The following is a 12218-nucleotide window of genomic DNA, read 5'->3' on the forward strand; positions in this document are numbered from 1 at the left end:
ATGCGAGACTCAGTTGGAGTTGTTATGGTTTTGGGTTACCTGAAGACATTCAAATAAATTAAAAACAGGTTTCTTTATTAATTCCCTGAGGGCTGTTCTACTTTATCATTCGCAAGGCCCATCGTACCCAAAAAGATGGTCGCCTTGGTGTACTCTTCCTTTTTACGTGCCTCATCCCACTTGAGTTCTTCAGCCATGATATCAATCACCCGAGGCAAGGACTGCAGGGCAGCTTCAGCATTCAAAAAGGCCAGTCGGGTACGACGGGCGAGGACATCCACGGCCGTACAAGCCAACTCTTGACGGACCGTGTATCGAATTTCGGCTTCGATATAAGGATAGTTGGGCGAGATACGTTTGCCATATTTGGGCCATGAGCTGTTGGTAGGGTCCTCAATCGAGGCCACTTGCCAGGATCGGTTACCATAGCTGCGTGCCAAGTGCTGGGCGACTTCGGTATCCATACCGAATTCTTGAACAAGACGAATGAACATCGTGTTGCTGTATCCCTCACTACCGATCAACATCGTGTGTTCCGTCTGACAGGCATGCTTGGGTTTCAACTCAAAGACATCGATCGCACGATCGACGGTTTCTTCGGCCATGGCACGGTACGTGGTCCACTTGCCACCAGCGATGGTGATCAGATTATTTTTACTGACGTTGATCATATGGTTACGGACGAGGGATTCAGTGTTTTTCGCATGAGGATCACGTACCAAGGGACGAATACCAGACCAGGCAGCAAGCACATCACTTCGTCTCACCTTGACATCTAACCCAGACCCTCAGTTTTCTTTTACTCTCTTCTCACTGACCTACCTGCACTCAAATAAGTGAGAGACTTCATCCAGAATCCAATTGATTTCATCTTCTTTAGGCATAGGATTCTGAGTGACCTCTGTAGGAGAATCTGTTGTACCAGCGATCGTGTTACCCTGCCAGGGTAAAAAGAAGATGACACGACCATCGCTTGTGGCCGGATCGAGCAAGCCCATGTTTCGAGGACTATAATAGTTGGGCAAGATGATGTGGACACCAGCCGAGGGAGCGACGATGTCCAGGTTTTGGGCATCATCCATCTTTCGAAGACCGTCCGTGAATGGACCGGTGGCATTGATGACACCCTTGGCCTTGACGGTCCATTCGTCTCCGTTCAACGTGTCTCGCAACTTGGCACCATTCACTTTTCCCTTGTCATCCTTTGTTAAGTCGACTACTTCACAATGGTTTGCGACCGTCGCACCATAACAGGCTGCGGTCATGGCCAGAGCAACGTTCATTCTGGCATCATTATGTTGACCTAAGAGATGCGTTCAGTTTCTTTCTTGTACATCGTGACCTTACCATCATAATAGACCAAAGCACCTACAAGCTCATCCTTTTTGAGCATCGGAAATGCTTCTAATGCCTTTGAGCGTGTCAAAAAGTAACTGCTTTCCAATGCTTCACTTCCAGCAAACACATCGTACAATTTACAGCCTACCCAATAATAAGGAATCTGCCACCACCTATCGTGATAATGAAGTCAGCCTTCTGCTATATGCCTTTCCGATCTTGATTTACTTGTAAACAGGAAGCATGATGGGCAATTGATCCGAGAGATGAGGTGCGATATCCAAAAAGATCTTTCGTTCATGAAGCGCTTCACACACCAGCTTGTATTGTTCATAATCCAATTCCATCACTGCCTTTTGTAAATAACGAACACCACCGTGAACCAACTTGGTCGATCGAGAGGAGGTGCCTATGAAGCATGAGTTTCCTGGTTCTTTTCAGCCACCACTTACCAGAAGCAAAATCATCCCGTTCGACCAAGGCCACCTTCAACCCACGCGTGGCCGCATCGACCGAGACACCCGCGCCTGTAGCGCCACCGCCGACCACCAACAGATCATAGTCTTCACTCTTTAGTCTTTTGATCATCTCTTCACGATCCGCTACATGCCAAAAGTCCTTTTGCTTTTGATCCAATGCTTCCGCAAAAGCCTTGTTTCTGACAAGTAAACTAGGTAGGGTTGAAGCCTTTTGGTCTTGCAGCTGGATAGTAGAATGATATAATCTTCGCTGCTTGTTGTCCTGGTTCATGTAATAAGCCAAACTCGTGGCAGCCGTGGCAGCCGTGGCAGCCGTGGCTACTGAAAGTACTTTTTGTGTTTTAGTGAATTGCCTCCACATTAAAAAAGAGATGAAGAGAAAAAAAAATATTTTGAAACATGCACTTTCTTTTTTTTTTATATAAGCGTGGGGGAATAAAAAAAAAAAAAAAAAAACTCCGGGGAAACACTGAAGATAGTCTTTATATTAAAATAGAGATAAAAGCAAGGATGGATTGTACAACCTGTTTCATATGTCAATGTTGATTTAGATTGAACAGATGCTACATACACAGGGGGGGGGGTGACAGTGACTCATTCGAAAGGGATAAAAAAAAAACGCGTTATGATTTTTATTCATCTTATTGGTTCCAGAATTTGAAGGTCAACAGTTGGCTTTTGTAATGATTTACAAACAATGTTACACATAGCCATGCTTTTCCTTTTATTTTCTGTAAAAAAAAAAAAAAAAAAAAGAGAGTTGAATGGGTCGATAAGATGAATAGAAGGTAAGGAGGATGTTTGAGATCTGAATGTGTTTCTTCTAAAGAACCAAATTGAATTCTGATGATCTATCCTCTCTGTCATCTCATATGGAAGCCTTATAAAACTTTTACATTTTTGTCATTTTTGCAAAGCAATTTTTTTTTAAGAGGTGGATAAAGTGAGTCGATAAAAAGGTATTCTATTTCAACATTTTGTTAAAAATGAACTGTTTTTATATTGAAACTTTCAAACCTTTTGCAGAAAGACTGGGCTTATAATTAAAAGGAGAGACCTTTCTGTGGCTTTATCCCTTTGAAGTGTGTCGTTGTCTTTCTCTGATCACTGTTGTACAAGATATCAAAATACATGGGGTGAGATGACTGTAGCTGTCATCAGGAGCCATCCATAGACACTATCCTAGTGAATGTTTTCAAGGGAAAATGTGCCAACAAGGCAGGAGAGAGAGATGAAAGATGATAGGAGAGGCTGTAACACGTGCAGAACAAAGGATAAAGAATCATTCTGGCCACTGGTCTATTGAATAGATCAAATCCCTATTAAATTGGACCAAGTTCAAACTAGTACACATCGCCAGCCTTTTTAAATAATAAAAATACCATTTTTGCGACAAATATGTCAGCAGACCACGTCACTCACTTTCAAAAAAAAGACAACCACTGCTGTGGGCAGATTGGCCATCAGAGACAGCTGTGATCAAACGCTGCTCATGGCCCTTCCTTTTGGCTTGTCTTTTTTCTTTCTCTTTCTTTTTTCCTTTTTGCTTCTTTTACTCTTCAATTTTTGACTAGCGATAAATAAATTCTTTTCGTAAAAAAAAAATACTTGCTTTTATCAAATTTTAAATCAAACAAACCCACTAAACATATTTTAAAAAGTCGATATATAAAAAAGCTAAGAAATGGTCAACTAGGATTTTATACAATCTCTTTTTTTTTTTTTTATACAAGATGCGTTCCTCTCTTTTATTGATCTCCTCTCTTGCCGCACTGACCTATTTTGCCTCTGCTGTGCCTGTGAACCAACAGCAAGGATTAGAAGCCATCAAGCAAGTTCAGGCTACTTCTTTTGAATTGCGCAAGCGTGGTGATGATGATGATGATAAATCAGACCACGATGACAAGGATGATTGGGATTGGGATGAAGATTGCGATGATGATGATGATGATGATGATGACAAATGGGACGACAAGGACCATGATCACCATGACGACCATGACGACCATGATGACCATGACGACCATGACGACCATGATCACCACGGCTACAATCACCACGGCTACAATCGTTATGACCATAAGGGTTACGGCCACCACGGCTATGACCACCATGATGGCTATGATAATAAGGGCTACGGACATGATGGCTATGATAACAAGGGCTACGGCCATGATGGCTATGATAACAAGGGCTATGGCCATGATGGCTATGATAACAAGGGCTATGGCCATGATGGCTATGATAACAAGGGCTACGGCCATGATGGCTATGACCATAAGGGTTATGACAATAATGGCTATGACCACAAGGGTTATGACAACAAAGGCTATGAGCAGAAGGGTTATGACAATAATGGCTATGAGCAGAAGGGTAACGACAAAGATATCTCTGATCCCATTGAAATCAAGGGTCCCAAAGAAAAGACAATTTACTTTTTCCATACTGTCACGACCACGACCACATATCTCATCGGCCATGACCATCCTCCTAACCACGGTGATGACCACAAGTATCATGACAGAGACCATGGCGATGGTGAACACGTTGAACATGATGGTGATAAAGGTGGAAACTGGAATGGCAATGGTAACTGGGATCATGGATTTGATTTAGGACATCTTTTTGGTAAAGACCGTGAGCTGAATGTTCCTACCGGTGCCGCTGCCTCTTTTGCCGCTTACCCCACGGCTGCTCCTGTCTCTGTGTAAGCAGATGAAGGAGGAACTTTATAGAAAAACTTAAGTTACACACATTTTAAAATAAAATATAATATTTTTTATTTCTCTTCTCGTCCTCCACTCTCCCTCCCTGCTTGAGCCCTCTTGATTTGTAGGGTCTGAAATCATCCGAAGGCGACTTCACTCTTTATTCTCTGATAGCATAGTTCTCTTTTTGTGTACATGAGTAAACTCCGAATAACATGAGATGACGAAAATCATTCACTCTTTTTTTTTTTTATTTTATTTTTTTCTCACTGTCCTTTTTTTAATACTCCTTAATCATCATGGGACAAGCAAGAAGTAAAGACAGTGCTTTATCTAGAAAGACACACTGCAAGTATTTGAAGGGGAAAAGAAAAGCAAAACGTATTAAATATTCTCTAGTTTCTAAAAGGGAGATTCAAGACCTCCGAAATAAAGTGAATAATAAAAGCAACAATATCGGACCAGAAGATTTTAAACAGGCAAGTGATAGGATAGGTTGCATAGCCCATCTAAAATTACAATGATAGACAGTAAAAAAGTGTGTACCTTCTGTTTCTTCACAAGATAATGCATTCTTGGAACAATTATACTCAGCATTTATAGGCGATCAGCATCAAAAGAACAAGAAGACGCTTGATTTTGATGAGTTTGTGGACGGTCTGAGTATATTCATGAAGGGAAACACCCAAGAGAAGCTATCATGTAAGAACCCATATGCGTCTTGTAGAAGGGTTGCTCATGTATTTAGTATCATTTAAATTATATGATGTGGATCATGATGGATATTTAACAAAACCTGAATTGGAAAGAGTTTTATTAAAACTGGTAAAAAAAAAGAAATCATGTCATCACCATCCAGCACTCAACCTAGTCCATAGTCTAGTACGTTTTCTAAAGAAGACAAAACGACAGAAATACAAGAGATGGTAGATCAATTGTTTAAAGACTTTGATGTGGACAATGATGATCGTCTAGTAAGAGAGCTTCTAGAGAGAAAGAGAGATTCAAAGTACTAACATGATTGGCAGTCTTTTGAGGAATACAAGCTATCTGCTATGAAAGAACCTTTGATGGTTGATTTCCTGGAACAATTCCTTGCTGAGCACCATCTCTCTTCCCGTGCGACCTCCATCCGCTCTGCCTACTCACCCACCTCCTCACATCACAGCACCATCCGGCTCTCACAAGCCGAACTGTTGGATCGTATCAGTCCCGAACGTCGTCTCAGTCGACCGACGAGCATGACCAGTTTAGATGCCGCCTTGACATCCATGCACTAATTTTTTTTTTATTTACTAATAATATCATCAATATGTTTTAATATCGTCCGTTTCCACTTGCTGTCCATCAAGAATTGAGCGTGTTCAAGGTGAGGCATCAAGTGAACATCGGCCTTGCGTTCTTTTAAATATGCGTGTACCAATAAAGTGCTAATAATTCGATCTCTTTCTGATAAAAAGATGCTCGTGTTTTTCAATTGATCTCCAAATTGAATCGTCTCGAACCACTGGAGGTGGCGAGAGATGAAGTGACTGATGTATAACTCTCTTGAGATACCATAACAGAGAATGTACTACGGAACGCGTTAGTTCATCTGCCCCCCCCCCCTGGTCTGCATTCGATTACCTCCAGTAACGCTTTCGGCAGCCGATGAATGAAATTAAAGGCGACATGAGGATAGTGGAGCAAGAAACAGATGGGATCGATCATGACCGCACCCGCCATCAGATGAGGTGCAAACCTGGCCACCCAACTGGTCACAGCGGTTCCTAGCGAATGAGACACAAAGACAGCCGGTCGGTGGCCGGCCAACATCTCCCGTACGCCCTCCACCGTCTCGATCGCGCTCGGCACATCGTCCACCAGCCGCATGGACACATAGGGTAGCTCGATCAAGAACACCGGTCGATCCTTGAACTGCAAGAGCAGCCGATGGATGAACTCGGCATAGCCTAGGAGCCCGGCACCGACCCCGTGGATAAAGACCATGGGCTGGTGTGTCTGAGCGGTACGGTGACGAGACCAGTAGGTGATGTGCTTGGATGGCTGTCGGTTGGGAAAAAACAAGCGGTCCAGTCGGTTTCCTTGGGCGGTATGGAGTGTGAATCCCCAGAGAGATTGCAAAAAGATCAGGTTGAAGAGCAAGGTGATGATGTAAATCAAGACATAGATCAGCAGCGGACGGTGTGTGGCCTGGACGGGGTCCAGGTGCAGTCGAATGCATCTCAACTGCTGATTGAATCCGGGTGGGAAGGTCATGTTGAATTTCGATTCGGCCGTGGTCAGCATCCATTCGATCTCATCACGCCACTGTGGGTTTTGTTGGACGATGTCCAGATGCTCATGCCAAAATGCCCAGGCGAGCCTATGGGACAGAGAATCAGCTCAAGCTGTTGCGATCGATGGACTTACCATAACGCCAGATTGCCTCGTTTGATCTCTTGGAAGGCTGGGTGGGATCGATCGTGTGGGTAGTAAAACCAACCTTCGGCCCAGGATTGAATGTCTTGGATGGTATAGAGGCATTCATAGTAAATCTTGGTTCTTTCTTGTTTTGTGAGTGGTCTCTTGGGTTTATTGATCTTTTGTAGTCTGCTCTTATTGGATATGAATTGAACGTAAAATAAACATTCACACAAGACCCATGCGATGATACCAATGCGTGTTGTAGTCATAATGAAGAAAGGCGTAAGAAGGATACTCTTTTTTATATTCAAACGGATTTAAAGGAGATCGAAAGAGAGTAAAAAGGAGGATGCTGACAGCTCGACTGATTTTATTTCACATGAAAGTGATACCCTTGCTTTTCTTTTTTTTTTTTAATAAAAGCAAATTCCACTTTTGATGAGCAGTGAAACCCCCTGCTGCATATTTTTTCCAAAAAAAAAAAAAAAAAAAAAAAAATGAAATGAAACGCACAGCGTTTTCTTTTAATAAATTATTATGTACATGAGTTGGTTGAAAATGTTTTTCCAGTGTGATAGACAAGACCATCTTGACGTACCATCAGCAAGGGCAATTCACCCACCAACTGTTCTAGAGGTGGTAACGCGATAGACCAATGATTGGGTTGCATCAGACGTGTGTTCAGCGGACCGTGTGTACCCAACCAGGGTTGGACGGAAGGATGCAGATTGTGTCCAAAGAGCTCTAATGTATGCGTATTGGGTTGATAGTCCATACAGGTGACGACCGGATAAGGTCGCGCGGGCGGTTCATCAAAATGGTCTTCCAAGACATGAATACCGACCATGGTCCAGCAGAGAGCGTCATCGACCTGCTCTCCATTTTCAGATAGAGTAGAAGGACGACTGTCGAGCCAGGTCTGATCATCGATGGACGGACAGGAAAGATAGAGTTTTTCGGTGGTATCCAGCAGTCTCAAAGCGACCTTTTGCATCTGACTGACGGGACCGCAAGCGTCGGGCACAATACGACCTCGATCGACCTTGCAGACCATCAGAGGAGCCGACGAGACGCCCGTGTGCGATTCTCGCAAGATGATTTCAGAGCCGTACATGAGGTGGGCTGCAGAGGCAGGTGTCGAGAACTGCAGACGGGCTGTGTTGTATCTTTTCGATGTCTTCTTGGTGGTCGTCAGCACCGTCGGCTGAGGTTGACGGAGCAAGAGGATATCAAAGGGAGACCAGATCGAATGCTTTGCACAGAGCTTGCTGCCGACGGATGTCATGTATTTCGTACGCACCGTTTGTGAGTTGATCCGGCTGAACAGTGACACGGGCGCCTCGGTCGAGATGCAGCTCGTCGTGCCTCGAGCTGTCTTGCCGATCTTCTTGGACGGTTTGGAGATGATCGTGATCGGCTTGGTCAGAAAGGTGGCCAGTGGCGACTCGTCCTCGGGCTGTAAGAGATTCAATTGGAGCTTAAATTGTTTGGCTTTGGCTGTGCCTGTCACATGAAGGTACCGAAAACTGCCGCGTTGGTTCTCGTCCAGGATCGCGCGTTGTTCCAACAAGCCTTGGTCTTCACACAGGATCGACATGGACAGCAGCAGGTTTCGGGTGCTGTGGTGGACCTGGACGAGCGGTGGAGGGCACAGGAATCGTTTTTCGGACCCATAGGACTTTTGAGCGACGGCACCATAATAACAAGTCATCTTGCTCGTCTTTTTCGCCCTTTTCCTAGTCGGTTCCTTTACGTCGCACGTCAGTAGATTGTCAATGGTGATATCATTGGTAGAAGCTGTTTGGGATTGTCGTGGATGAGAAAAGGTCAGTAAGGATTCAATCGACATTTGATCCTTTTGTTGTTGTGCTGGTGCCAGTGGTGGTTTCGATAGACCGATGAATTGAATCTTTCTGCTGCTACCAAATATTTGTTCTGACATAATGCGTGATTCGAGTACGTCTCTGTTCATTTTTTTTTTTGTGAGAAAAGAAAAGAAAAAGAAAATTAAAATTAAACTTTTTTTTTATATGCTTTTTTTTTTATAGTCCAACAAAAAAAAAATCTTTTCTCACTAGTCAAGGTCTCCTCTTTCTCTTTCTCTCTTATTCTCCTTTTATTCAAACAGTGGAAAGTACCTCTTCTCCTGTAGAGGAGAGAGTGGTATGCTATGTGTCTTCTTCAAAAAAAGTCTGCTATTAAAAGCAGTGATAAGTACATCTATTTTCATTCGCCCATTTTGAGATTTTTTTTTCTGTTTACTCTATTTGGATAGTTTATACGTCAATTAAATCACGTTGATTGATTCAGTTCGCTTCCTTCTATTTTTGGAAGAGGCACAGCGTGAGAAAAAAACGAGTAAAAAGAGGTATTCTCGTCTGTGCATGTGCTTCTCTCCTTATACATGATCTACACATACACAATACAAAGCTTGATATAAAGAAATGGGTGGGAATGGACCAAAAAAAGACGTAAAAAAAAAGAGATCTAATCAACAATCTAAACACAGCGTTTTGAGAGAACGCAACAATGAGATTCTCTGGATTCTTTGCGTAATCAATCTTTGGCCAATAAGACGATAACAATGTTTGCTTGTATTTTTATGCTATGAATTCTTGATGAGCTGCCCCTTCCTTCATTGTCAATTGATCTCACGCATGATCATCTTGTGTTTCTTTTTAAAAGACGCATATTTATTGAATGAAAGGGGTTTGAGACAGCCATGATAGGCATTCTGCTTTCAATATTTACTTTCTCTATTGCGTTCAACAAAGATCGGAACAGATGATGAATAAAGGGAACGGAAAGGGAAAAAAAAAAAAAAAAGATCAAACAGTTACTAAGGAGGCTTTGCAGAGATGATCTTTTACAAGGTACAAAATAAGGCCACTGTATTTGCTTGACCAATTTATATCACCATGGCTTCTACTCATGCTGAATAAACCAAGAGATGTGAGTCAGGTTCAGTGAATGTCATGGTGTCAGCATAGTAACCAGTATGGTGATCTGATTATCATTCGTCTTCTTGGAAATCTATGTAGGCACGTCATATTCGACTCATAACGAATACCAGATTCCTATTGGAAGTGTAACCAGTAAGAGCCTATTGATTGCACAACCCATCTTATCTGCATTCGAGACTCTATTGCCTTTCTTTTGATACTGTTGAATGTAAAACAATTGATTTATAAAGCAAAAATCTCTCGTTGCGCTTTCTTGTGTCAGCTAAGATCAAACACTGTAAACAAACAACGTTACATTTTTGTTTAACAAACATGGTGAAACAACTCAAGGGGAAAACAGGGGAAATAAAACGAATGGTATGTGATACATGATAAGATTGTTTCTTGGGTAAAGCAGCACAACCCCTTTTTCCTCTTTTTGCATTATTATTCCATTTTAAAAATGATTCCCTTCTTCCAACTTATGCATGCTATTTAAAAGTAGTCAAAGAGGTTGTGTTTTTTTTTCACAAGCATCGATTCACAGCAGGAAATTAGGTTGTTTTGGGTTTTCATGTATAAAATATAAACTTGCTCCTGAAAGAAAACTTTAGAATTTAAAAATGACCTGTTTACCTAGCATCACACCAACTCATTCACTCACTTTCACCATTGTACTTGCAGCACTTGGATTTTTTTTCGTATAATGGCCACTGTCATATACCAAAGGACACCTTTGAGTGAGCAAGCGTGGTTCGGAGCTTATAAATTATTTCCCCCAAAAGAAGAAAATTTCAACCTTTTTTTTTTTCTTCTTTTCTCCATTCAACAGAAAATGTCACAAGCTTCAGGCCACATTGGAAGTAGAATTGCACAAAAAGTTGCTTCTAAAGAATTTAGAAACTATTTAATGAGGTAAAAATAGCAATGACTCTCGGTGTACTTTCTATTTAACACGTCTTGTTAGTACTGTAAAGTGTTTGCCGGAAAAAAAAAAAAAAAGATGGAAAATTTATTTAACCTTATCCTCCATAGCATTTTTGGGGGCCCGTTGTCAATTGGGGTCTTCCTATCGCTGCCATCCTGGATACTCAAAAAGATGCTAGTTTAATTTCTGGCAATATGACTTTGGGTAGAAAAAATAATAGACAACTGTTTTCAATCGAATCTTATTCCATTCATAGCCTTGTGTACTTACTCTGCCCTGTTCATGCGTTTCGCTTTAGCCGTTCAACCTAAAAACTATTTATTATTTGCTTGTCATGCAACCAACGAAGTAGCTCAATTAACTCAAGGTTATCGTTTCCTTAGATATCAAAGGTATGTCCATCCTCAACCCTCTTTTTTTTTTACTCACTCCATCTTTAGTTCTCTTAAAGAAGAAAAGAAAACAGAATAAAATGCGTTTTATTTATATTTCTAATGTTCTTGCACTTAAACCAATAGATTCAATTGTTTGCGCAAATGTTTTACTTGTAATGGATCTTTGTGAATCGATATTATAAAAGGGATTACATACATTGGTAATGTAAGCATTATGGATTTTACGGAATAACTAGGAAAATAAGTGAGAAAAAAAGAAACAATGTAGAATTCATCTTACGGATTTCATGTCTGCATCTCGTATAATTCCATCTGTCACTGATACAACTGCAATAATCTTTACTCTTGTATTAGTGATGTATCCATAACTACCTTGTTTTATAAGTGTTATTAAGCAATTGGAGAAATGTCGTCCCTTTTTTTTTACACTGCTAGGTCTTCCATTGCATATAATAAACCTAAATATAAATCAAGATTCTTGGGTCCATTTGACACTTCAATCTACATATTAGTTCCTCCTTCTCTTTTTTTTCTTTCTTTTCTAACCTCTTTCTTCAATAACATCTATTGAGGTGTGTGCAATATAATGGTACTTTAAGTCGGGATGAGAAGTACTAAAGTTCTTTATAAACAAAGGATTATTCTAATAAAAAGGAAAATTAACATATTTATTTATCTCATTTCTTTTGTTACTTGTTTTCCAATTAGCGCAATACAATTGATTTCACTGGACATTGGCAGTGTAGAATAAAAATAGATATAAAAAAAAGAGAGAGGAAAAAAAAAAAAAAAGAAGGGGAGAAAAATAATGAGTGAAGATTGAAATGAGCTGGGATCAAAATAGTTTTCCATCTAGTGTGGAGTAGGAAACATTTTTTCATGTGTTTTGGTCTACAACCGCATTCAAAAGTAACTGTATTACTTTTGCGCGTAGTCATCAGATGTTTTGCCATTCATTTTCATAAGCTTTTATTCAAAAGTGATTGTTATGCTATGTTTCTCTGCCCAAACGCGATTTGAAA

The 12218-nt window shown here is 41.1% G+C and overlaps 6 protein-coding genes across 6 annotated transcripts; 3 read left to right on the forward strand and 3 right to left on the reverse strand.

Annotated features, from left to right (window-relative positions):
* Window positions 1-77: 77 nt before the first annotated feature.
* On the reverse strand, window positions 78-2088 carry RO3G_13780 (uncharacterized protein; the record flags this gene model as incomplete). The annotated part of the gene is made up of 5 exons (XM_067668364.1): window positions 78-657; window positions 823-1303; window positions 1348-1511; window positions 1567-1747; window positions 1791-2088. 5 exons carry the CDS (start codon window positions 2086-2088, stop codon window positions 78-80), a joined length of 1704 nt encoding a protein of 567 aa, XP_067524465.1.
* Window positions 2089-3550: 1462 nt separating this feature from the next.
* RO3G_13781 (uncharacterized protein) lies at window positions 3551-4528 on the forward strand (the record flags this gene model as incomplete). Its single annotated transcript, XM_067668365.1, has 1 exon — window positions 3551-4528. The coding sequence occupies one exon, from the start codon at window positions 3551-3553 to the stop codon at window positions 4526-4528; it is 978 nt and encodes a 325-aa protein (XP_067524466.1).
* Window positions 4529-5045: 517 nt separating this feature from the next.
* RO3G_13782 (uncharacterized protein) lies at window positions 5046-5805 on the forward strand (the record flags this gene model as incomplete). The annotated part of the gene is made up of 5 exons (XM_067668366.1): window positions 5046-5055; window positions 5129-5227; window positions 5274-5350; window positions 5404-5499; window positions 5554-5805. 5 exons carry the CDS (start codon window positions 5046-5048, stop codon window positions 5803-5805), a joined length of 534 nt encoding a protein of 177 aa, XP_067524467.1.
* An 8-nt stretch (window positions 5806-5813) lies between these two features.
* RO3G_13783 (uncharacterized protein) lies at window positions 5814-6784 on the reverse strand (the record flags this gene model as incomplete). Its single annotated transcript, XM_067668367.1, has 2 exons — window positions 5814-6098; window positions 6152-6784. 2 exons carry the CDS (start codon window positions 6782-6784, stop codon window positions 5814-5816), a joined length of 918 nt encoding a protein of 305 aa, XP_067524468.1.
* Window positions 6785-7466: 682 nt separating this feature from the next.
* RO3G_13784 (uncharacterized protein) lies at window positions 7467-8903 on the reverse strand (the record flags this gene model as incomplete). Its single annotated transcript, XM_067668368.1, has 1 exon — window positions 7467-8903. One exon carries the CDS (start codon window positions 8901-8903, stop codon window positions 7467-7469), a length of 1437 nt encoding a protein of 478 aa, XP_067524469.1.
* A 1805-nt stretch (window positions 8904-10708) lies between these two features.
* On the forward strand, window positions 10709-11272 carry RO3G_13785 (uncharacterized protein; the record flags this gene model as incomplete). Its single annotated transcript, XM_067668369.1, has 4 exons — window positions 10709-10788; window positions 10980-11005; window positions 11058-11193; window positions 11242-11272. The coding sequence occupies 4 exons, from the start codon at window positions 10709-10711 to the stop codon at window positions 11270-11272; spliced, it is 273 nt and encodes a 90-aa protein (XP_067524470.1).
* Between the last annotated feature and the right edge of the window lie 946 nt (window positions 11273-12218).

Source organism: Rhizopus delemar, genomic scaffold, assembly GCF_000149305.1.
Source record: "Rhizopus delemar RA 99-880 supercont3.12 genomic scaffold, whole genome shotgun sequence".
In the NCBI taxonomy this organism is placed as follows: Eukaryota; Fungi; Mucoromycota; class Mucoromycetes; order Mucorales; family Rhizopodaceae; genus Rhizopus; species Rhizopus delemar.